Source organism: Muscardinus avellanarius (assembly GCF_963383645.1).
Source record: "Muscardinus avellanarius genome assembly, chromosome: 10".
Taxonomy (NCBI): Eukaryota; Metazoa; Chordata; class Mammalia; order Rodentia; family Gliridae; genus Muscardinus; species Muscardinus avellanarius.
Window position 1 is genome coordinate 95180508 of NC_137796.1, and position 26579 is coordinate 95207086.

Here is a 26579-nt window from a genome sequence, read left to right on the forward strand (position 1 = left end):
ATGTGCTTTTGTCCACAGGGGGCAGGGGGAGTCACAAAGTGGTTTCCAAAGACAGTATCCTCCAAGCACAGTTGAGACCACAGGCTTTGAAAGCACAAGGGATTATTTCATTTTCCATGGGTCCATCTCCTAGGAGTGACCAGAGGGGGGACTTCTGGCATTACCGTCTTTCTTTCCTTGAGCTGCCAAGATCTGCGGAGGATAAAAGATGGCCTCCCATCCCACCACCCAGGGAGACTCGGGGAAATTAAGCTCAGAGAGAAGGTACATGCCACTCGAAATTAATAAGCCCACTCCTGGGTGGACAGTGAGAGGGATGGAGTGCCGCGTTTGTAGCAACAGAACAATCACTGCTTAGAATATCCATCATCACTGGAAGAGCCGCTCTTCTTATAGCGACACCCCAGGGCCTCTGACGGGCGGGAGGGAGCATGATTCTGGAACTGGATGGACACTCCAGAAGCAGGTGGAATTTGCCTGGATAGACTGGTGAGAGCTGGTGGCAGGACCCCATGGTCTCTCTATTTGCCATGGCTGGGCTTCCTGGTTCCAAGATGGCGGAACCCTAGATGGGAACTGGGGAGGGAGCCTAGGTTTTTGGGAGAGGACGATGAGTCTCTGAAGTCCAACCTCATAAAAGGACAAGCAGAAAAGACCTCGCATCTCGGCAGCTTATTCCCACCTGAAGTCCTGCCCAACCGTCTCATAAAATTTAATATTATAAGGTCTATAAAACTCCCGGAGCTGGTCTATGACTTCGGGATCGATCTGTACATGAGTTCTCCCTTTTGATTTGCCCAGGCATCGAGGCAGGAGGCTCGACTCTGTTTTTTTCAAGCAGGGGAATCCTTTGGTCTTGTTGAAGTAGAAGTGCTTGTCTGTGATGAATCTCTTGATGCCCAGGAAGTCCTGGACCCGCCCCATCTCACCGGCCGGGTCTGTGATGAGCCTCTCGCCGCTGACGAAGTGGATCTGAGCCAGGGGGAAGTACTGCAGCCAGCTCTCCAGGTGCAGCACGTACATGCCGATGCGGATGGCGTTCCAGGACACGTCCACCAAGCCCAGGCTGCGGTTGCGGAACGACAGGCCCTCAAAGGTGGGGATGTCAGGCTTCTTGGACAGTGTCTGTGTGTAATCGGAGATGGCGCGGGTCACCGGGTTCCGCACCACCACGATCAGCTTGGTGTCTCGGGACATGTTGAAGATTCGTCGAGGGGCCTCTTCAGTCACAAAGTAGCTGGGTGTCTTCTCCAGTGTGATCTGGGTCTCCAGGGTCCGAGGCATCAGGCTCCTGGAGGGGGCAGAAGCGACACACTGTCAGCCAGGGTTCCTCTGGCATCCCTGGGCCTCAGGTGCCCGCCACCCAGTGACCCCGTGAGTCTCCCTCCTGTCCTCTGTGATATTTGAGGTGCTTACCTACCTGGAGAGGGACCCATTATAACTCCTGCTGATTTGCTGATTTTTTAAAAAAATCTTTAACAAGTTTGCTTTATAGCTGGAAGCAACCTAAATGTCCATGGGTATGAGTTAAACAAGTTGTGAAAGACCCAATGAATGGTGCCAGGTATAGCTGCCTATTTTTTGTTTGTTTGTTTGTTTGCTTGCAGTCCCAGAGACTGAATCCAGGGCCTGCATACGCTAGGCAAGAACTCCACTGCGGCGCGTCATCTCCAGCCCTGTATGTCCTTATATGGAATGATTTTGAACATGCAGTGTCTTCCTCTGTATCTGTGGGTTTTCTATCCCTGGATACAATTGGCTGCAGATTGTAATTATTAGGGCTAAAAATGCATCCATGCTGAACATATACAACCTTTTTTTTTCTTTCCTTATTTCCTAACAATATAGTAAAACAACTATTTACATATCATTTACATTGCATCGGGTCTAGAAGTAATCTAGATATGATTTAAAATATACAAGAGGATGCCTGAAGGCTATAAGCAAACACTGCATCATTTTATATGATGAGCGTCCGTGGATTTTGGTATCTCTGGGGTTCCTAGAACCATTTTCTCATGGGTACCAAGGATTGACTTTTTAGTTTTTAACAACAAAAGGCAAGATATGGCACATTTATCTCTGGACATTATACAAGAAAATGGTAAAAATAGTTGCTCCTGGGGAGGGAACTTGAGGCCGGTGCCGAACTAGGAGAGGGACAAATGAGAATTCCTTTTTATGGTATAATCTTCTACGCTGCTTGAGATTTTTAATGCATTTGTTTCATATCCAAAAAATAAAAAGTCAGCTACTGAATATTGTTCTGGCAAAAGATATTTCTACAAATATATTAAGAAAATCTTTTTTTAAAGCTTGCTTTTGCAAGAATAGCAACTGTTACAGAAATGAACTCCGGCATTCTGAAATACATCCTTTGTGTACGGGGAAGAAGCACAGAAGTCCAGGCAGGTTGGGGCCTCGGTTCCAGTCAGGTAAAGAAGCCCCTCCATCCTTGTTTGTAACTCCCTGGCTTTGCCCAAGACTTTAGGTGACGTGGGAAGAGGCTCTGAAGTCTCCCTCCCAGGTGAGTCTTTCAGACCTTGCTGTCGGGGGGAAAACATCCCCAGATCCCAATTGTTACTTCCTTCCAAAGGTCATGCTTTCCCCTCAGACTAGTATTTCTCGATCCTGGCTACACATTAGAATGAGATGAGTTTTTTTTTTCTTTCTTTCTCTTTAAAAAATAATGATGTCGGGCTGGGCATGGTGGCGCATGCTTGTAATCCCAGCATTTGGGAGGCTGAGACAGGAGGATCGTGGTTCGTAGACAGCCTCAGCTACTACTTAGTGAGGCCCTCTGCAACTCAGTGAGACCCTGTTTCAGAATAAAGAATAAAAAATAGGGCTGGGGGTGTAGCTCAGAGGTAGAATACTTCTGGGTTCCATCCTAGTACCTCAAAATAATAAAAATAAAAATAAAAAATAATGATGTCTGGGCTCTGTCTTAGACCAACTGATTCAAAATATCCGGGGGTGGGTATTTTTTTTATAAAGCTTCTCTGAGCTGAGAAACACTTTCCCTGTCTTCCTTTCCCCATTCCTAGCACTGATTTACCAACACCCAAGACATCCATCCTCCTGCTCCTCAGGAATAGAATCTCCTCGTTCCTAGTTTTTTTTTTTTTTTTTGCAATTTTGATCATCCTCTCCACATGGCCTCACGGTTCTTTGACCTGCTCTACCCTACATGTCCATGTTCTCTTCCTTAAAGACCTCTTGTTCATGGCCACACCTTGGGTCTTGTCCTAGAAACTGTCCTGCCTCTGACACGGTTAACTCTGAAATCTCACCCCGGGACTGTGTAGTGAGTTGTATGATGACCCTACTAAAGATACGTTCACCTAGAACAGAGTGTGACCTTTGGGGAAAGAGCTCCTGGGGATGTAACTAAGGAGCTGAAGATGAACTCACTGGATCAGGGTGAGACTCAAATCTAGTGACGAGTGTTCTCTTGAACAGAAGACAAGGGGCAAAGAAACACACAGGAAAGAAAGTGATGTGAAGACCGAGGAGGAGAGTGGAGTAGTATATCTACAAGCCAAGAACACCAACAACTGCCACCAATGGCCACTGGGAGTTAGGAGATGGGAATGGAGCAGCTCTCCCTCAGAGCTCCCGGGAGAACCAACCCTGCCAACCATCTACTTTCAGAAGCCTGGCCTCCAGGACAATGGTGGAATCTGCTTATGTTGTTTTCTGTTACCCAGTTTGTGGCCGTTTGTTAGGGCAGCCATAAGAGGCCACAGATCCCCACTCTGCTTCTTTCCACCTTTCCCACAGGCTCAGACTCGTTCTTCTGCCTATCCTCAGGTTCACCTCTGACCCTTCCTGGGTCATCCTACCCTACACCATTACAGGTGTGTGCCCCCACATCCCGCTCGCACGGGGTGGGAGGTTAGTCTGGGCCTCCAGGTCCATCATTTCTCCTTCTGTCACAGATCAAGTTTTGCTGCTTGTCTCCAGCTGCTGGCAAACAGCAGGCGCTTTCTCTCACCCTTAAAGCGCTCTTAAGCCTTCTCCTTTCTTTTCTCTGTAGCTCTGCGGAATTTACTGGAAGCACAGTCTGACGCCCACTGTTTGGATTTACCCCCCATCTGTTGTTTTAAATTGCTCAGCAACAATTTTCCTTACATCTGGTCGCAGCCCCCAGATTTTCTTTGAGGAACCACCACTCCTACTTTGGGCAAAATCTCGGTGGGCTGAAGAGTGGGTGCGTGATGGAAGTTAGGCCAGTAAACGACAATTCTGTCATAAAGACTAAAAATGTGTCTTCGAGGCTGCAAAGAGAGCTTTCCCCAAGCAGACACAGGGCCTGGAAGGTTCCCAGCAGTGTGTCCCTACATCCCCATGGCTCTCCTGGTTCTCCCTCTTTCTCAGACAAGGATGTGAGTTACCTACCACACATCCTTCCAATCAGTGACGACGACTTTAAGTGAGACTCGGTCTCTGATCTTTTGCAATTGGGCTTCTTCTCTTTTGTGGAAACTACACTCACTCCCTTGACTTGTTTGCAGCTGTATCTCCAGAGTTTACCACCAAGCGCAGCATAAGTAAGATCCCCATCATTATTTATGAGGTCTAAATGAAGTTGTCAGAGCCAAATGTGGTGGCACATGCCTGGTGGTACTTGAGAAGCTGAGACAGAAGGATCACAGGTTTGAGGCCAGCCTCAGCAACTTAGCGAGACCCTCAACAACTTAGTGAGACCCTGTTTCAAAATAAAATAAATAAATAAAATAAGACCGGTGGTGGCGTGGCTCGGAGATAGAATGACCCTGAGTTCAATCCCTAGCATAAATAAATAAATAAATAAATAAATAAATAAAGCCAACAGAGCCAGGAGTGGTAGCACATGTCTATAACCCCAGTACTTGGGAGGCTAAGACAGAAGGATCGTGGGTTTGAGGACAGCCTCAGCAATGTAGTGAGAACTTGTTACAAAATTAAAAATAAAGAGGGCTGAGGGTGTGGCTTGGAAGTATAATGAATGCCCCTGGGTTCAATCTCTAGTACCACAAAGCAAATTAAATAAATGAATAAATGAATAAATGAATAAATAAAGCCAACAACTCATTAAACGTGGAAGCCCTCACCCCTTTTCAAATCCCTGACGATTTGAACCCATTCTCCCTCTCCCCAGTGGCCTATCTCCCCTTCCCTCACTCTGCACCATCCTCCTGGGTGCCCTCGTTCCTTCTCCAGCTTTTAACCATCCCCTGGGAGATGCCGACTCCTAGCTCTGGCTGCAGCTGCGGCTTACAGCTTTGTTTGTATGTTCTGAACCGGACAGTGCAGCTCTCTACGGACGCGATTCCTTCCCCAAACGACGGAACTCACCATCTTCCCCCTGCAAACTTACTTTGCCTCTTTTTGCAAGTAATAGAGGAGGAGTATGAAGGCAGGAGAACTCAGACACTCCCGGCTCCTCCTCACTCCTGCTTTCATCCCTGTTTTACCCGTCTCCGCCCTCCTGTCCTAGCTACCCACACAGCCCCACGCACGCTCCCGTCATCTCTGCTGGGTGCAGGAGATTTCCCTCCAATCTCCGTGCCTCGCCTGGCTTCTCTTCTTCTTTTCTTCCTCTTCTTTTCTTTCTTGTTTGCAGTACCGGGGATTGAACCCAGGGGCACTCTACCACCGATTACAGCCCCAGCCCTTTTTAGTTTTTATTTTGACACAGGGTTTCATTAAAGTTGCTGAAGGTGGCCTCAAACTTGTGATCCTCCTGCCTCAGCCTCTGGAGCCACTGGTACTACAGGTGTGCACCACCACACTCAGCTCTCCTTTCAGATCCGTTCTGCATTCTATGACTAATAGGGAGAAGCCATCTAAAGCAAATCCAGTCATGTCAACCATCAATAATTCTTTTGCATAAAGTCATATTTCCTGGAATATGAGTACTCTGTCTGTCTTTCTAGAATCACTCTCTTGCTACTCCCTGGCAATCTGATGCTCACACCACATTAATAAGCACAAAATCCCTCCCCAGACACATCTTGCTCCTCTGTGTGTGTTTTGCATTTGCTGAATATTTAATTTTTTAAAGAATCTTAATCATGCTTCTTGACTCTCTTGCTCCAGGAAATGCTTGCTTGTCTTTCCAAATCCAAACCCGAAGTTATGCCCTCTCGTTCCCCTTCCTTGTGGTTTCATGGCCTTGGGGTGTCTGCCTACTAGCATAACCTTACTAGTTATGCCTCCTCTTATGTCAACAGACCATTAACAACCTGGATGTTTCGCGTTCATTTTTGTCGTCCTAGTACGGCCGGGATGCTCAACGAATGGGTCCAAGAACTAAATGGTATCAGAGGTGGATGCCCACTGACCTGTGGCCTGTATCAGTCGGCTTTCCATTACTGTAACGAACACCTGAGGCAATCAACGTATGAAGAGAAAAGGTTTGCTTCGGCTCACAGTTTTGGAGTTTGCTGCCCATGGCCTGTGGTGAAGCAGCTCACTGTGGTGGGGAGCGCGTGGCAGAGCAAAGCTTCCCACCTTGTAACCAAGAGGCATGAAAGAGAGGGAGAGGAGCTGGGGTCCCGATTTCTCCCCAAGGGCCACCGCCAATCACCAGCAGACCTCCCGGTAGGCTCCACCTCCTAAAAGTTCCACCACCATCCAGTAACACCCGGGCTGGGGGCCAACCTTTCACGGGTGGCCTTTAGTGGACACTTGTCCAAACCAAACCACAGCATGGCTCCCGAGTCCTCAGAAGTTGTCAGTGCTGGTTTATAAGGCCTGGCCCTTTCTGAGCATTCTAGTCTTGGGCAAAGGAAGGTGTGGGCAGATCATCTTGGACGGAATAACTTTGTTTGGCTTAAAGATAACACCAGGGCCACCAGTGCTTCACAGACCGAAAGCCACTGAGCTGTTTCAACCACAACCTCCTGATGTAGGAAGGTAACATGAGGTCTGAAGGAAGACATCCGTTTCTGTCTTGCCGTTGGCTCATCGTCTGTCCCCCCACCCCCTCAAGACTCCGTGGTGTGGCTGGGGCCACTGGAAATGCCTTTGTGGGAATGTAAATGTCTGCATCCCACGCCAGACTAAATGAAAAACTCTGGGCACGAGGCCCAGGAACCTGCGATTTTTAAAGGCCCCCGGATGATTCTAGTGTGCTAAGAACCACTGGTGTCAACCATGTGTCCCGTAGCCACACGTTTTTTAATAAAGTTGCTCATGTCTATCAACAGGGTGTGCCTCAATGGAAAAGTGCCCTGCCTCTCCCCTGCACACTCTTATTCAATGCTGTTGGGGTGAAGTCTACGGTTTAAACAAACTCCCTCCGTGATCCTTATGATCAGAGAAGCTTAGGAAGTACCACCTCAATAAAAGTAAATGCCTAAGTAATATGATCACACTTGTTACCCTCTAATACACTGTATGTTTATTTGCATTTTCTGGACCCCACCCTCCTCTGGTAGCGATTATAAATTCCCAGAGTTAGGGCTGTTTCCTCTCTTGTTCGCTGCTATAGTATTAGTCCCTAGAAGGAAGCTGGCACTAAGTAGGAGTTCAGAAATTAACGTTGAAGGGGGGAAAAACGGAGGCCAAGGCTGTACCTTGGGAGCAGTGGGGCAGAATCATGTTGTGTGTGTTGGTGGACATTTACCACTTCTTCCTCATGCCCCAGAATCCCATTCTGTACCATCGAATGGGAAAAAACACTCAGGTGTAACCGTGCCCCTGAGTTCAATCCCCAGTACCAACACAATAAAAAATAAAATCTAAACACTCTCTTGTCATCCTGAAGCTGTCTGGAAATTCTACGTCGGTCTGCCCAGTGAAAGTGGAGCAGAGGTGGCCCCTTGTCTCTCACGGTCCACACAAGGGACACTCGTGTACACGTGGGGCCTGTCTGAGCAGGTTGTCACTGGAAACGTGTGCCGTCGGCCCCTCGGCGCCTCTCTGGTTATTACTGATAGGGTTCTGAGGACGGTGTCATTCTCTGCTAATTTTGTCTACTGTGTGTATTTATTCTGGAAGCCCTGGGGGACTGTGTTGATGTAATAGCTCCTAACTGGGTAACCAAGCTCCTTGAAAATCACTGTGGTCTCCGGGGGGATAATTAGGAGCAGAGTGGGAGGGGAAAGGCTGTACTGCAAGGAGCTGGTTCTTAACTCTGCTAAAGCGCCACGTGCGGGGCCGAGTACCAGGCACGGCGCCTGAGTTATTCCTCCTCATCCGGGTGAGCGTAGACCTGATCCCGAGTCAGGAAGCCACTTCCTTCCAAGTCCACAGGCACAGATCCTCACTGTTAGGTGATGCACGAGCAAAAGTCTGAGTCTCGGCTTTAACTTCATCAATCACTTCTTACTGCTCAGGCAATATTTCCCTTGAGAGGATTTCTGTGGCTCTTTAGCCACCCATGGGCTATGGCCAGACTGGACCATCCAAATTCCCAGCTCTACTCCCCCAAAACTGTTGTTCATGCCAAGGGACCTTTGACTTGCAGTACCCTTTGCATTAAGTCCTTCTAAGCCTGAACTTGACCTCCCCAGGTCATTATCCCTCTACCATGAACCTTCCCTGACTGAACCCTGTTACTTCCCTCTGTCCTGAAGAGTTACCCTGTGGCCCCCGGTACCCACTATAGACATAACCTTTTTTTTTTTTAACACGTTAGAGAGTCTATCCTCCTCCTTCACTCTTAGATTCCCAAAGGCAGGGATCATGACTATCACATCTCTCTGTCAGCAATGTAAAGTACTCTACCTGGTATATATTCAGGTCTATATTCATTTGTCAAGCATTTATCTAGCACATACTATATGCCAGGGATACAAAGATGTGTGATGTTTGATCTCTTTTCTTTAGGAGTTAACTGCTATGTGGATCACCTGGGACTGGAGGGGATGAGGTTTGTGTTTTCCCATGTGAGGGAATGTACCTGAACTCAGATTCCCACAAAACCTGGCAACTTCTTCTCTCTGGAAGGAGGGTCTATGCTTGGTCTCCAGGTGCTGGGGAGCTAACTCTTGCAAACAGCTGGCTTCTGAAACCTATCAACTAGTCATCTGCTTATCCTCCAACTGACAAGGCTGTCCTTGTCCCTGCCCCATAAGAAAGAATGCTGGTGGAGGTATGGGGCAGAGTTCCTATCGCTGCATATAAACTCATAGTTGGACCAGCCCTCAGTAGGATCCTCAGTGTGATTGAGAGGGGTCAGGATAACCATGCCTCCCTGCCTCTTTGATAGTGGCTCTCGGCTTGCAAAGGTCTCTAGAAAAGCCAGTTCTCTCGCCCACACCTTGTACGCTGTGGAATTTGTCTTGAGTCCATCCAGTATGGCAGTGGACACTGCAAGATAGGGCCACACAGAGGGCAGTGGCCATCTTAATACTGGTTAGACAGAGGATCTGGAGTCAAAGACACCTTTTTTTAATTTTCAAAAGTCCCATCATTTGCTAACTTTAAGAAATAGACACAGAACAGACACCAGCCACATAGATGGTCATAAACAAGTGAACATATAAGACTCCGTGGGCAAAGGCCCTGCCAGATGCTGTGCTAAGCTCCACGTATGAATCATCTCACTCCAACCCCACAATAACCTCACGAGGCAGGCACGCCCGCTGTTCCTGTTTCGGGGCTGGGGAAACTGGGACACCAAGAGCCAAAGAAAAGCACCAAAGCAACACAGGCAGGAGCAGAATCTGGATCCAAGTGCGACTTTGGTGTGAGAAGAGAACGTGAGAATAGAAAGAATTAATCTTGGCACGGGGACAGCCTTTCTAGGCATGCGACACACACACACACACACACACACACACACACACACACACACACGAACATGAAGGGAGAGATTGAAAAGTTAGCTTACATGAAAAAGTAAGATTCTGGACTGGAACAATACCATAAATAAAATAAAAGGAAAATAACAAATTGGGAAAATATTTGGAGCATGTATACTAGAGACACACGGCCATTCATAGCTTTTTCTTCTCTCTATACTTCTATATTTTTCAGATTTCTTGTAAGTCAACAAAGAGAGGAGAACCAGCCAGTATAAGGAAGGAAGCCAGACCATGAGAAGAGAGTTGATGGAAAAAGCCACACAGGGAAAATAAACATATGAAAAATATCTCAATATTGTCCTCAATAATCTCTCAACATGCTCAGTATTTCCAAAATGTAAAGACATGCTAATTAAAATATGATGAGATCATGGTACTCACTGATGAGGCTGGTTTTTTTTTTTCCCTGTGTTCGTGGCACTGGGGATTAAAGCCAGGGGCATTTCATCTCCAAGTGACATCCCTAGCCCTTTAAATTTTTGTTTTGAAACAGGGTCTCACTCGGTTGCCAAGAATCTAAGTTGCTGAAGTTGGCCTTGAACCTGCAATCCTTCTGTCTCAGCCTCACAAGTACTAGGATTACAGGCATGCACCACCACACCCAGCTTGGGAAATATATTTTTAAAAACTCTTTAACAGTTACAATTTTGGCAAGTTTGTGAAGAAACAATATTCTCCTAATATTGGTAGAAGTGTAAATCAATGCAGTTTTAGGAAGGCAATTAAATATTATCCATCAAAAAGTAAAATGAACATACCATGTGATCCAGCAGTTTCACCTTGGGATATTTATTTACACTAGTGAATAAAGGCCTGATCGCAAGGATGTTCATCTTCAGTGAGGTTAGGAAGGCATCCGCTGAAAGATATCTGCTTCTCCCTGCAAAGTGCGGCACCATTCCCAGAGGGAGCTGCCAGCCAATGGCCATCAGCATCCCCCTTTCTTTATTTTTATTTTGAGACAGGGTCTCACTAAGTTGCCCATGCTGGTCTCAAACTTGCATTCTTCCTGCCTCAGCCATCCTAGTAGCTGTGACCACAGGCGTGTATCATGATGCCTGACTCGTAGCTGGGTCTTGGTCAAGCTCTAGGCCAAGGAAGTGACAAAATAGACATGCCTTCTTAGTTGCTTTCTTCTGGTCCACTAGTTGAGTGCAGCAGACTCTGTGGCCCTAGAATGGGGGCAATTCCAAAAAGTACAAGGGGAATGAGAGACCTCCTCCATCTAGAAAGCACCCTCCCCAGACAATTAGGAGCAAGAAATAAACTGGTCCTTGGGGGTTTATCTGTTATAGCAGCTAACATGATCCTAACTACTGAAATATTATTTGTAATCAAAACAGACCAGAACCAACCTACGTGTCCATTAGTAGGGGTCTGGTTAAGTAAGCTGTAACAAGGCCGTACAGTACATTAAGGTGTAGCTGTTTTTAAAAAAAATGAAGTGGATTTATACAAATATTGACACAGAAAGGAGTCCAGGATGTATTACTAAGTGGGAAAAAAAGCAAGTTGCAGTCAGGTTAATCTGTCTCTATTTGCATATAAAGTATACATAATATGCTAGTGTGTATATGCATAAGCCTTTTTGAAAAGGATACAAGATAAATTGTTAGCAGTGATCGCCTTCCGGGAAGGAATGGCCTTGGGAGATGTGAGATGGGTGTCGTGTAGAATGGGACTTTATTTTCACCTTTAGTTTTCTGCACTCGTTGGAATTTTTCCCTCTTTGCTGTAAGCATCTATTCTCTGTCATTCTTTTAAACCAGCTAATAAAAAGCTATTTTAAATGCTTCCATTGATATTATTTAGGAAGAAGACAGCCTCTGTCGTGGAGTGAGGGACCTGTTTGGAGTGGCTGAGGTGTGGGTGGATGGCAAGGACATGGGAGGCTGAGAACGGATCCCTTTTCGCTGGAAGCCGGCTCAGAAAGGAGGCAGGGTGATCGTGGGTGTCAAATGAATGTTTTTGTTGCTGCAAGTGCAGCTCTGATAAGTTTCCAGGCAACTGGACCTCAATTTCTCAGGCTCCATCTAGGGCTGACCCTATCTAGATAACTCCGCACATCTCCCCCTTCTCAGCCCAGGTTTGGCTTCTTCCCCCACCCTCCTCCCTCTGTCCTGGGAGTGGGTTCCTGAAGCCAGTACTTCTTGTGTTTTAAGGTGCATCTGACTCATTGGGGGTGGGGGGCCTGATTCAGGAGGTCTTAGGAGGGAGCCTGAAGTCTTGCAGGGAAGCTGACCTGCTGGTCTTAGGAGGGAGCCTGAAGTCTTGCAGGGAAGCTGACCTGCTGTTCCTTGCTAAATTCGAGTAGTGAGGGATTGAGGCAGCCCTGGAAATGCTGGCATGAATTAGACACTCGATGGATGCTTACTGTATTCTACAGAAATGGCTACGTGATGTTGGGTGGGAATTGCGGATGACTTGAAGTCAGAAAACCTGGGTTTGAGCTGCAGCGTTTCCCTTTCCTGGCTTTGGGATCTGGGCATCAGCCTCCTCCCCGGCAACACGCAAATGATGAGCATGCCGACTTCTCCCGACTGTTGTGAGGTCTGAGCGGGGTAAGCAGGTGAGAGTTCCATGTAAACCAGAAAGCACTGGACCAGCCGTGACTGGTTCCTCTTTCTCTCCTCGATTTCCCAGCTTAGGTTCAAATCTTTTTCACTTGCAAGAAGCCCATCAATCTACCCCTCCGTGCTCTCCTGCTACAGCCCCTGTGTATCTCCTATTCTTCCCAGCCAATGCTCTTGAAATAAAGCTCAGTTGCCAGACATGATGGTGCACGCCCGTAATCCCAATAGCTGGGAGGCTGACACAGGAGGATCGCAGGTTTGCGGCCAGCCTCAGCAATGTATCAAGACCCTCAGAAACTTAGTGAGACTCTGTTTCAAAATAAAAAATAAAACAGGGCTGGAGATGTAGCTCGGAGGTAGAATGTGCCTGGATTCAATTCCTAAGACTTCCTCTGCAGAAAAAGGCCAGCGGCTCTGGTCCCTCACCCCACACTCATCCCCACCTGTCACATCAGTCCCATCCCATCCACCTCTGAGTTGCCCCCCTCTGAACACACCCCAGTGCTGATGCCATCCTTGGTTGTCACTCGTCTCGCCTTTCCGTGGCACCTGGGACATTCACCCAGTCTCTACTTCTTTATCTGGTGCACTGTGATTATACATCATTCTGGGGCATGGAGCGATAGGAGCGCCTGTGCAGACAGCCCTGGAGCACTTCCTTCCGGGTCCCCCTTCCCCTGTACATGTCTTTGAGATTGGAATTGGTAATTTTATATACATATGAAGCAGTATCTCGGCTGTTGCATTCTTTACAAAACCATCCCCCTCCTTTCCCAACCCCCCTCCATCGCTCCGTCGGAGTCTCTGCTCTTCTACCTAATACTGCTCTTGTATTCCAGTTTCTCACTAGTTTGAGAATATTATGCTAAGTGACATTAGACAGTCTCAAAAAATGAGTTGTCGTATATTTTCACTCTCTACTTTTTTTGTGTGGTACTGAGGATAGAACCCAGGGGCCTTCCTTCTACCTCTGGGCTATACCCTCAGACCTATTTTAATTTTTTTACTTGGAAACAGGGTCTCATTAAATTGCTGAGAGCCTCAGTTGCTGAGGATGGCTTCAAACTTGGGGTCCTCCTGTCTCAGCCTCCCAAGTACCGGGACTCTCTACTTCTTAAAACTTGATTTTTCTCAGCTTTGGGAACACACGCTCTTGTCCTGTGTACTGATGTCTTTTGTTTTGCAGTGCTGGGGATTAAACCTCCAGGCATATTTTATACACATATTTTTCCTTGACTAACCTTTGATCTCCCAGGTCTCATTTACTGGCCCACCACCCACCAGCTGCTTCAGCCACACCACGTGTAACATACAGTCAGCTCCAACTGCTAATTCACCCCTCACTCTCTCTGCCATCCATCCCGGCCAGCTCGGGGGCGTGGCCACTCTCTCTCCCACTGCCGGCATGGCCGGGAGCAGCTCTCGCCTATCTGGATGCTCTCTCCCTAGCACCCATCCTCAGCCAGCTTGCTTTTATGTGACTCCCCAAAGACATCAGCACCCAAGAAACAAGATGGCACCGGGAGCAGTGAGCTACTGAGTCGTGGTCGAGGGGGGTCTTTGTCCTCTTGTGGTCTCTGTGAGTCACCGTAACTCCAAGACAAGTTTCCTCTCCTTCCTCCAGGGGCCTGTCTGTCACTCCTTCACCTCTCCCCATACAGAAACTTTGCCGCCACCACCGCCACTCCCCAAGGACCTGCCAAGGACTCTCAAAAAGGCCTAGGAGCTTCCTGAGCAGCACGGGGGCCTGGAGAGCCGGGCCGCCCTCTCTGCATCGGTGCCCATGGGAGAAGAGTGTTGCCAGGGAACATCTTACGTTGGCAGGTTGCTTCCACTACAGATCCCTGACTGTCATCACAAAGGGGCCATCAGCACATAGCCGGCAAGCCCCCTAGTCCCCAGCCAGCAGGCTCTGTCACTGCTTGACCACCATTCTGGACCTTTCTGTTCTCTGCAAATGCCCAGACCCGGCCCCTTCCTGCTGCTCTTGCTCTCGGCAGATAAGCATGCATCAGACTCCAGAGAGGATAAAATGAAAAACCCACGAGAATAGGAAATCCTCACCATCCTGCTGCCAGGTGCCTAGGGGTCCCCAGGCTGAGCAACCACGCTGGTCATGGAGCTGGTTGGCCCAGCAGACGTCTAATGCCAGTCTCCCCGGACTGGCATCTTTATCTTCACTGCCCACCGTCCCCTCTCTGCGCTGTCCACAGAGCTCCCTCCTCCTGGACCATCCGCTCTCAGATCCCCTCCCAGAACCACCACTTCTAGATGCTTCTCAGTAACTCTCAAACTCTCTGGCCAAAGACTGGACGAATCCACACGATTCCTTCCTTCCTTCCTTCCTTCCTTCCTTCCTTTCTCTCCTCTCCTCTCCTCTCCTCTCCTCTCCTCTCCTCTCCCTCCTCCTCCTCCTCCTCTTCCTCTTCCTCCTCCTCCTCCTCCTCCTCCTCCTCCTCCTCCTCCTCCTTCTTCTTCTCTCTCTCTCTCTCTCTCTCTCTCTCTCTCTCTCTCTCTCTCCCTCTCCCTCTCCCTCTCTCTCCCTCTCTCTCTTTAACGTCCAGCTTTCCAACCTCACACTTCAGACTTCCTAGGAGTGTGGATGGTTTTGTAGGGACCGGCTCTGCAAGCCCGCCCCACTTCCTGCAGCATGACAGTGCCCCCTAGTGGGAGGTGATACAAGTGCTGATGAGCAAACCCCCAGATCCTTCGCGTGTGTACCTGTTGCTTCCTGGGGGTGATAAGGGTCCTTTGAATGACGTCTCTTCTGAGCGGTAGGTACATCACAATACATTACGCTCCGAGATTATACAGGGTCGGCTTTCTGGTGAGGCAGGAAGGGAGGTAAATGCTGCTGGCAAAACACTGGGCCCAGTTGCTTCTGAATCATCCTGGCCTCAGATGTGCTCCAAGCCACGTGTGTGGTTGTTGGCCAGCGATCCTTTAACCAGAGCCACGGCCTGCCCCAACTGTACAAATCTGGATTCGTGTCTAGGCTTTGGTGTAGAATTGTCCAGCTCTATATTCCAGTTTTGGAAGGCTGCTGGGAAACCCAGCAAGAAACCCTGCAGTCCTATCTTTTCCTGTCTCTGGGACTTGCTGTTCCTCCTGCCTGGGATACTTGACCCCAGCTCTTCCCATGCCTCAACCCTTCTGGTCTCAGGGCTCAGTTCAAAGGTCACCACTTTGCAGCGTCACTAAATCTCGTGGTTTCTTCCCCTCCCGACCCTGAGCAGTGTGTAATTACCTTGCCTGTATCTGCTTCCCCATTGGCTTTTCTCTCAGGGAGCGGGTAACCCCGTCAGGAAGGTGGCATCTGCCTTGTGCGCTGGGGGATCTTTAGTCCCTGTCACTGTGGCATTCCATCCCAGGCAGGCAAAGGAGTATGAATCATACTCACCAAATATTTTGCTTGTCTAATGAATAAGATGGGAAGGAATCAGAGTCTAAATCCAGAGGGCAGGAGCTCTTCTAGGAAACGCAGCTCCCTGCGATCTTTAGAAAGGCTTTCCCCATTCTCGTTCACTTAGCGCCTGCAGCACGCAACGGATTCATGGATGAAATGTACATGTTTACAGTTCCCTGTTGATTTTTAGATGCTTTAGGAAATTGGAACTAGAACGTCACCTTTATTCAACAGATTTTATTGCACAGGGTGAGACTTGCATATGTAGAGAAGGTAGAGAAATGGGATTGATCTAAACAGGAATATTATGTAAGTCATAGGACAAAAGGTACAGGAAGGTGGTAAAAAGGCGCTTTCAGTGATGACAGTTTGGGAATCTCTGGCTCAAGAGAGAACTGGTGCCGCCAAAGGGAATCCAAACCGAAGCAATGTGGACAGAGTGCCCATTCCGTACACACTTACTGATCTCCTACTGTTTGAGTAGGCAAGCCCTGCCTACGGTCATGGATATACATAAAATAAATATACGAACTGCCCTCATTGAGCTTCTGGTTTGGTAGAGGAAATAATGGGCAAGTAAAAAAAATATTTCAATTTGTAATTAAAAAAAAGGAGAGAAACTGGAGAAATCCTGGAGGGGGTCATTTGAATGGAAGGTCAAGTGCCACGCACAGGCTTAGAGAGAAGGCAAGGGGAAGGCAGGAAAAGAATGGGGGAAAATGGGGTACAGATGAGGTCAGAGCGCACCGCAAAGAACCTAGGAACACACAGCATACTGCACTGACAGCAGTGAAGAGCGGAATTAGTGATAGAGAACTGAAAATCCAGAGCAGACGTGCGCTGGATCTGAGGGCTCTCAAGCAGAGGTGCACAAGAGAACTGGCGACAAGGAAAGTGTGTGGTTTGCTGACGTCACTGAAGAAGCAGCCTGGAACTTAACAGACAGACCTCCAGGTGCAGATCTCATTATAGAGATATTTCCAGGGAGAGGTTGTGGCTACGTGACTAGACCAGCAGGCCAGCTTAGTACTAATAAAATAAAAGCCATGACCATGAGTCTGGGTATTCGTCCATCTGTCCCTGAAGAATTAAAAACAGGACCTACATCTCCTAAAATGTAAAAGCAGAGAAAAGGCTGGTCATATAACAAAAGAGACAAGAAAAAAAAGGCAAATCTTTAGCGGGAAAGGACAGATGTATATAAAATAGATAATATTAATAGTCATTGGAAATAGGCCAAATACTGTAATTTCTAAAATATCACAACAATAAGGATTTCTCATTCTGAAATTGAACCTAGTTATAGCTGGCTGTGTTCACAAAACACTCCCTGAACACAGGGACAGATTTTATATGAAAATGGAGAGGTTAGGATACATCAGGAAAATGAAAGCTAGAATCAGTAATTCTGGAAAAAGTAGAATCCAAGACAAAAGGCTTTAACTGAGGCAAAACGACTGATTTACTGTTGACAAAAGACCCAGCTGATCGTTAGAACTCACAGATGACGTGACAAATGAACCCCGGTGCTTGTTCCCACTCCTTCGTGGAGCTGCGAAATTGACGAGAAACAGAAAAAAGGTATAAACTCAAGATATCAAAGAGAAATGATGGGGAGTTAGTGACAGAAAATAAAAAGAGACGGATTTTGGAAGAAGGGAGCCTATTTATGAATAGCATTGGACTTAGAAGAGAGGGGAAGGCCAAAACTTAGGTGGCTTCCGGAGAAGGGGTTGTCAAGGAGAAAATTTGATTTTTTTTCTTTCTTTTTGTGGTACTGAGGATTGAATCCAAGGGCATTCTACCTCTGAGATTTTTATTTTTTGTTTTGAAACAGAGCCTTGCCAGGTTGCTGGGAGTCTTGCTATGTTGTTGAGGCTGGCCTCAAAGGTGCAATCCTCTTGTGTCAGTCTCCCGTGTACTGGGATCGCAGGCGTGAGCCATTATGCTCAGCTGAGAAAAGCAGATTCTTAACACAGACCCTTCCCTCGAAGTTTGGGGGTCGTGGGCGCCAGGGGCTGTGGCGGGGTTAAGAGGTGTGGGCAAAAGTAGAGTCAATATTAGAGATTTCTAGACAGAGCAGTTAGACCCACAAAACATCCTCCTGCCCTCTAGCCAGGCCTCTGCCTTGCTGCTTTTAGGACAGCCAAGGAAAGATGATCTCTCAGAGCTACTTACCAGGGAGCCTCCAGTCTGTGTGACATTGGGCACAGTGGAGAGCGGGGTGGGACACTGAGTCAGAATGCTGGCAGGCAGGTAGGTGTACCTACTCCCGGCTGACAAGTGGAAGGTCCCCCTCAAGACATAGTAACCAGTCGAGATGGCAAGTCCTGTCTACCAAAGCACACCTTATTAAAAGGAAAGCTGTCAGGTCGCACTGAGATCAATATCATTTCATCGAATACATTTATAACTTGGTGCAGAAATAGGTCAAGGAAAAAAATTACCATCTCAACAGATTCCAAAAAGGCCCTTAGTAAATCCAACGTCCATTACTAATTAAGAAAATAAATGGCATAAAGGAGGCAGGAAGGCTGCATCTATAGCAGAAAACGAACACCTGCCTCAAGCCCACAAGCACTAGCATCTGAAGGAGGATGAAGCAGAGATAGAGATGGCAGTTCTTGAGAGCCACGTAGCAGGCATAGCTCCATGGGCTTGTGTGTGCATGTGCGTTACTGGGATCGAGCCTAGGGATGTTCTGCCTCTGAGCCGCACCTCCAGCCCTATTTTATTTTTTTATTTTTGAGACAGGGTCTTACTGCATTGCTGATGGTCTCACCAAGTTGCTGAGGCTGGCTTTGTACCTGCGATCCTCCTGTCTCAGCCTCCCCAGTACTGGAATTACAAGGTGTTCCCAGCCTTCTATAGGCTTTCTTTACTTATTTTATCTCGTTTAAACCTCACAATATCACCCAGGAGCAAACACCATTATTATTATTATATTATTATTATTATTATTATTATTAGTAGTAGTAGTAGTAGTAGTAGTAGTAGTAGTATTGCAGTACTAGGGATGGAAGCCATGGGCATTCTACTTCTGAGCTACACCCCCAACCCTATTATTATTATTTTTTTATTATTCTTTATTTTGAAACAGGGTCTCACTGAGTTGCAAAGGACCTCACTAAGTAGCCGAGGCCGTCCGTGAACCGCGATCCTCCTGTCTCAGCCTCTCAAATGCTGGGATTACAAGTGTGTGCCATGCCCGGTTACCATTAAATTGTAATTTTATCTTTTATGTAAAGGAATCAGGCACAAAAAAGTAACCGGCCCCAGGACCCACTGAGAAGTGAAGCCAAGATATAAACTCCTGCATTTTGATTCCAGTGCTTTTTCTCATAACCTCCAGGCTAAGAGCCTCATTAAAGCTAGGCAAGACAAAGATGCCCGCTAACACAATTAATATTTAATAGTGCTCTATAATTTATAGACAACTCAATTAAAACTTTAATAAATGGAGAGATGGGAAATTGTAATATCAGAAAGACACCAATTCCTCTCAAATTAATCTATAAACCAAGTGTAATTTCAATCCAAATCTCAAAAGGATTTTAAAAAATTGAATTCAATGAAATAATTATAAAGTTTCTATTGGATTAGTAAATTAATGACAAGAGCCGATGCAATTTTTTTTGTTAGAAGGAAGAGTGATAGGGAGGAAATTGCAACATACCATATTAACACATTTGTATGTTAATATATATTATAAAGCTGTAGTCATTAAAACAGTGTGGTTATGGTTCTGGAAGAGGCAAATGGGTTAATAGAATATAACACAAAATCAGAAATAAGCACAGGTATGTGAGCCAACACAGGATAAAACTGGCATTTCACAGCAGAAATTGATTATTGGGTCTCTGTTGGAACGATTAGCTAATTGTTTGAGAAAAACATGGAGTTAGGTTTCCTCATTCACAGCCTAGTCCAATATTGTGTCAAGGTGAATGAAGTAATTCACTGCTAACAAGAAAACAATAGCGGAAAGAATTAAACAATAGCGTAAAGAAACAATAGCGTAAGAAAGCAATAGCGTAAAGAATTAAAATATCAGTAAGTATGTACATATTCTTGAGAATTTGGAAGGCTTTATAATCAGAGTATCATAGGAAGAAAGCGAAGGGGAAGTCAGGTGCAGACGTCTGTAATCTCAGTACTTGGAGCTGAGACAGCATCTGAAGTTCAAGGCCAGCCTCAGCAACTTAGCCAGGTGCCTCACAACTTAGGAGACTGTTTACAAAAAAAAGTAGGGCAGGGGATGTCGTTCAGAGGCAGAATGCCCCTGGGTTCCATCCACAAAACAAACAATACACACACACACACGCACACGCACACACACACACACACACACACACACACACACATGCACACGCACACACATACGGAAACCAAAAGAAAAAAACTGGTACTATGCTCAGCAAAATACCATTTATTTAAAGTAGTAAAATAATAGAAAACCTAACTGTACATAATACTAATATTGATTAAGTGATAGTACATTCATTTAATGGAATGCTATGCTGTTATTATAAATAATATTTTAGCAGATGTTCAAAACATAGGGAAAATCCTGGCACTAATAAATTAGTAGGTTAGAAAAAGAAGTAAATATATTGTGTACAAGATAATTGGTGTGTGTGTGTGTGTGTGTGTGTGTGTGTGTGTGTGGTTGGATATCAAAAGGAAGGACATAACTTGATATTCTGGTATCCTCTATCTCCCAATATATATATATATATATTTTTAAAAAATCCTATCACTGAGCTGGGCATGGTGAAGCATACCTGAAATTCCATTCTTGGGAAGCTGAGACAGGAGGAGTGAAGGTTTGAGGCCAGCCTCAGCAACAAAGCGAGATTCTCAACAACCTAGTGAGACCCTGTTTCAAAATAAAAAATAAAAATAGGCCTGGGGGGTGTAACTTGGACATAGAATGCCCCTGGATTCAATTCCCAGTACTACAAAAACGAAAACAAAAAACATTAGCACCTGCTGTCCTTGATGACTTTTGAAAGACCATTGTAGTTCGGAGGTATAGTCTGTTGGATATTAATATAACAGCCTCCGTGACTTCATTTATAAATTCCAAATAGGAACAGAGCTGTGGTCCATTTCAGCCAAATAACTTAAAACAGCAGCTTCAGAGAGAAGTCAAGGTGCAGGTGCATAGAATATAGTGGATGAGGCATAGGAGCATATTAGGCTGGGCCTCCGGGACGGGAAACGGGTAGCTAATGGCTGGAAGGGAGCTCTTTCATGATGAGACATAATTCCTGAAAGGAGATAGCAAATTGGCAACATATTCCAATTCATTACATACAAAGAAATACAAGTGAAATCGTTTGTAATTTTAGAGTTAAATTTAAACCTAAAAAAATAATTTAATTTAAAATGAATTCTTTACCATGTTGATCCTTTGCAATGCAAATTATTTCCTTTTTTGTACCCTTTGGCTTTTTCTGTCAAATGCATGCTTTTTTCCCCCCTTAAATAAAGAGCATAGGGGAAAGCTTGACCCCCAGCTTTGCTACTTACTACTGTGAAGCCTCAGGTGAGCCTTGGTTTTCCCATTAAAGGAGACAAAATAGAACATTCTTTCCATTGCAGAAAGGACTGTAGGCGACGTCTGGAAATCCCCCAGTATGTTTCAGTGCTTAGTAGGCGCTTGTTAGCTGTGGTTAGTATTGTTAACCTCATCCCTGCCTGGGACTGTGGGGAGAACTGAAACAGAATGTAATTATCCACGTTGGAACTAAGCCAGGCTACCTGCGTCACGCGGAACATGGAGCGGAACGTTCAATCAAGACGTGTAAGTACACGCAGCCGCAGAGCGTACCCTGCGCCTCCCCGGGGGTGCTGGAAGTAAAAGTGCATTTCACCATGGCACAGCTGCTCGTTTTTTAAGATTCTACAACTAATTAACCAGAATCCTCATCCGCCATGTCTAGGTGGATTAACTAAGCATGTCAGCAAACCCTGGCCTGTTAGACACAGGTGATTTTTCTTCCCCTCTCTACCTACCAGAGCCTTCAGAAAGATGCTGCATGCATCTTTCTGGGGAGTTAAGGCTAACTTTTATTTAACCCACTGGAAGGCATTTCTCATGCAGCAGATTCGTTTGATAGCTCTTTAAAATTAGGAAGGTAAATTGGGCACGGTGGTGCATGACTGTAATCCCAGTATCTGGGAGGCTGAATCAGGAAGGTTGTAGGTCTGAAGCCGGCCTCAGCAACCTGGCAATATCCTATTTCAAAATAAAAATTAAAAGGGCTGGGTGTACCAGTATTGGGAATGGTCTAGGAAGATTTGAGAAAGTTCTGATTATTAATAAATATATTTCAAAAATTGGATGAGAGACAGATCTGTGAAAGGACTTGGTTTCTGCCTAGAAACAGGCAACTATTCCAATGTAAATTAACCTATCTAAAGGTAATTAGCAAGTCTATAGGAGAAGGGAATTAGGACTTCCTCATCCTCATTCTAAAGACAGGTTTACATAATTGGATAATCTAGCTAGGATGGGAGGAGGGGGCCGACCTTCCTGAAAGGAGAAACCTTGGCGGGGAAAGTAAGGAGGACCCTTACTACGTCAGAATTACATGAAACAAGATGGAGGTCACGTGTATATAAAGTCTGTTCCGTGTTTTGTACGTCGGTGATTTCGTTCAAAGCACCCCCTCACGTTGGGTAACATGAGGCTGTAACTATCTTCTGTATTTCTATCTTTTTAATAAACTCCTTTAAATCTTCAGCAAGAGTCCGGGCTATTGCATATCTATCCTTAGCTCAGGACAAGAACCCGTGGGTTTTGTGTTTTTTTTTTTTTTTTTTTTTTTTGGTGGGGGGAATTATTCCCAGGGGTCTAACAAAGGTCCCTGGGGACAGTTTCCCAAACCATAACATTTTTACTCAAAACCGTTAACACTGGGGGTTTTAGCTCAGAGGTAAAATGCCCTTGGGTTCAGCCGCAGTACATCACACACACACACACACACACACACACACACACACACACACACACACACGAAAGGTGCACTATATTAGCGTTAGACCTACAGACTGGAGTCTGTCTGTCTGACCTGGCTTCTAATCCTGCTTATTCAAATCCTGAGTAATCATGGCTAAGTTATTTAACTTCCTTAAGTCTCTTTTTTCCTCATCTGTTAACTGGGGGCAGTTGTTATGTTGACTTAATAGGACTGTTATGATAATTAGGTACGAGGATGGATGATAACTCAATGAGAAAATGCCCTTTCTGCAATGCCTGGTCCTGAGTTAAGTCCTCAAAAAATGTTAAGAAAACAAAGATCTATGTGCGTTTATACTAGGAGAGAGAGAGAAGAGAGAGAGAGAGAGAGAGAGAGAGAGAGAGAGAGAGAGAGAGAGAGAGAGAGAGAGAGAGAACACTTCATCCAGAACATGAGAAAATGATACCTATTGTATAAAGATGAATGAAGCTGAGATCTCTTTAACAACCCTTTACCAACCCCCCCCAAATGTCTCAAACAACAGTCACATTGTCTTCTGTGTTAAGCATATAAATAACTTGTTTATTAGGTATCCTTAAAAGGAAAATGTGAGAAAAATTCCTTAAAAGTATGATTCTGTTAAGGTCGAAAGCATTTCAATGGTTTCAAAGAAAAAAAATAAATAAATGGTCTTTTAAGAAGAAATTTTCTTTAGAAAACGTCAAAGTCTGGTTATTATTGTGATTATCAAGTGGAATCTTTCATATGTCCATATTTTTTTCAAAAGGTGGGATGTTATAGAAATGTAGCTAATTATTATTTAGCTCCAAAGTTTTGTGGGGAAAGTAATTTTTCAGATTAGAGAGGGGGTCAAAGGAGAGACGTCAGCTTCTGTTTTTCTGATTGTACAAGCTGGCCATGAAGGATGTATGAGTTTTTCTTTTTTAATATCGAGAATCTTGAAATGGACCAAGGTAGTCATTATTTAACTGTTATATCTTCATATTAATCCTAAGAACAGTCACTGTTCTGAAGATAGCAATTTAATCTGCTTTGTTTTTGCTTTATTTCTAAGCAATTTTTTAAAATAAAAAATCTGTTGTTTCCTAGAAATTAACAGGCAATTCCCCAAATCTCAGGCCTCATCTCACCTGCTAGTTGTGGCAAAAATCCCATTAATGTGTAAAGCATAACTCCCACTGGAAACTATATTAGTAGACTAGAAAACTAGTCTGAATCAGAATTTAGTCTCCATCACTTAGAAATGAGAGGACACTCAGAAAGTCAAATTCCAAGCCTCAGTTTCTATAGGTATGAAATGGAGAAAGTAATATATTTCCTACAAACTTATGTGAAGATTAAATCAAATGCATCTAAAGTCCTAGCACAGTACCCTGCATATGAATGTACCCCATACAGCCTTCCTTACTACTTATCATCATTGCAATTAAGCTTGCTTTTTATATAGGTTTTCTTTTTCTTTTTTTTTTTTTTTTTTTTTGTGTGTGTGTGTGTGTGTGTGTGTGTGTGTGTGTGTGTGTGGTACTGGGGATTGAAACCAGGGGCATTCTACCTCTGAGCCACAGGTCCAGCCCATTTTTTTAAACAGTGTCTCATAAGGTTGCTAAGAATCTTGCTTAAGTTGCTGAGGCTAGTCTTAAATCTGTGATCCTCCTGTCTCAGCCTCCCAAATACTGGGGTCACAGGCATACACCACCATGCTCAGCCTATACATACTTTTATTGGTGCATAGCAATTATACACCAATTATTATTGCCAAAGTTGTTGAGTCAGGGGCATTCTACCTATGAGCTACACCTTGGAAACGTGGTCTCACCAAGTTGCTGAGAACATCACTGAGTTGCTAAGGCCGGCTTCAAACCTGTGATCCCCCATTTCAGCTTCCCAAATACAGACATGCACCACTACGCTTGGCTACGAGTTTTTTGCATTTTTCAGGAAGACACATATATGTCTGGCCAGAGCATAAAGGAAGATGGGTTGGCATTGATTTTTACGATGCAATGGCAACGGCACAGTCTTGTCAACTAGTTTATTCAACATGGACTGGAAAACGAACGGGGGTGGGTGGGTGGTGTATTCTGCGCTGTCCTTGGTGCTGAAAGAATATATATATATATGTATTTAAATATATATGTATTTAAAATCTTAACTAAGGAACTCTTAATTTAACCAAGTAGACAAATGGCTACAAAACAAGAAGAATCACTAAAGGTGAGAATGCATTCAGGGGTCAATGAGCTCAGGCAGGAGGTGACAATGAACTTGACTCCAGGGAGCACAGAGTCTCAAATCAGCATTAATTTGCTTAAGTCTATATCCTTGCCAACACTGGGATAGAGTGGAGACCAAAGGATAGCATATTTTTTTAGAAGGAGCAAATGGTCACTGGTGTCTAATGCTGTAGACAAACCAGAAAAGGTTCTGAGAGTTAACCTTGTGTTTATGAGGTCTTGGTCAGCCTTAGCAAATGTAAGTGTAAGAGTACAGATCAGCTCCTCAGCCTTGAATGAGGGGAAAAAGACCAGTGGTGGGTTTAGGTAGTGCCTAGGTTTGCCCCCATCTCCCCTGAAGTGGACACTGAGACAAGGATTTTAATGCAAGAAATTTATTTGGAAGGTGACCTAGGCAACACCAGAGAGTGGAGACAGAAAGGAAGCCAATTAACACTGTGTCATCAAGCCAGTTAGCACTTGGGCAGACCGGAGCTCAACCCCACTCGGGATGTCTGAGAGACCATGAAGAGTACAACTGGGAGTCATCCCAAACAAGAACGCTGCAGTATTTATGCACCATGTCTTGGGGACTGGTGGAGGGCTGTTTCCAAGGACATCAAGGCTCCCAAATTTTGGCTTGCCCTTTAACGGTAGTGTTGAGTGAGAGCCTTCTTCGTGTCAGGGTGAAGATCAAGGCAGACATGAGCAGAGCACAGGCAGTGTGTGCTACAGGTGCATGTGCAAGACACGGGGACAGTGCTATGCGCTGCAAGTCTGTGTTGCCCCCAAACCCATATGTTGAAACCCAATCCCCAAGGGGAGGGTCGTTGGAGGTGGAGATTTGGGGAGGGATCTGACCTCATGAATGGGATTAGTATCTATAAAAGAGATCTCAAAGAGCTCTCTCATACCCAGTCATGGCGACACACACCTGTAATCCCAGTATTTGTGAGGCTGAGACAGGAGGATCACAGTTTTGGAGCTAGTCTCAAAAACTTAGTGACAACTACAATGCACCAATAATATATATACATATATATATATGCATATATATATATATATAATCTACATAAAAATCTTAGTGAGAATCTCAGCAACTTAGTAAGACCATTTCAAAATAAAAAATGAAACAGGGCTGTAGCTATAACTCAAGAAGTAGAATGACCTTCTGGGTTCAATCCCCAGTACCACAAGAAAAAAAAAAAGAGAGAGAGAGAGCTCTTACATCTCTTCTACCATGTGAAGACCCAGTGAGATGATGTCCATCTATGAACCAGGAAGCAGGTCCTCACCAGCCAGGGCATCTGTTAGTGTCTCCATCTTGGCCTCAGCCTCAGAACTGTGAGCCACAAACAATTGTTGTTTATAAGCCACCCCGTTTATGGCATCTTGTTATAGCAGCCTGGATGGACTAAGATAGTGGTGAATGGAAGGGTGTGCAGGAGCAAAGCCACTTGCAGGGCTGTCAAGGGTGGTGCTGTATACTTAAGGTGAAATGAAAGGTTCAGAATGGCCCTGGGGGGAATGGAAGTGGGGGTGGCCAGGAGCACACAGAAAATGCATTCAGAAATTCTCGGGGCTTAGATGAACTGTGA

At 45.4% G+C, this 26579-nt stretch overlaps 1 protein-coding gene across 1 annotated transcript in view; it reads right to left on the reverse strand.

Moving 5' to 3' along the window:
* Positions 1-672: 672 nt before the first annotated feature.
* HS3ST2 (heparan sulfate-glucosamine 3-sulfotransferase 2) overlaps positions 673-26579 on the reverse strand; it is a gene marked incomplete at both ends in the record, with an annotated part of 100377 nt that continues 74470 nt past the window's right edge. The window contains one exon of the mRNA XM_080702894.1: positions 673-1291. Coding sequence (XP_080559020.1) covers positions 673-1291 — 619 coding nt within the window. The remainder of the gene's footprint in view (positions 1292-26579) is intronic.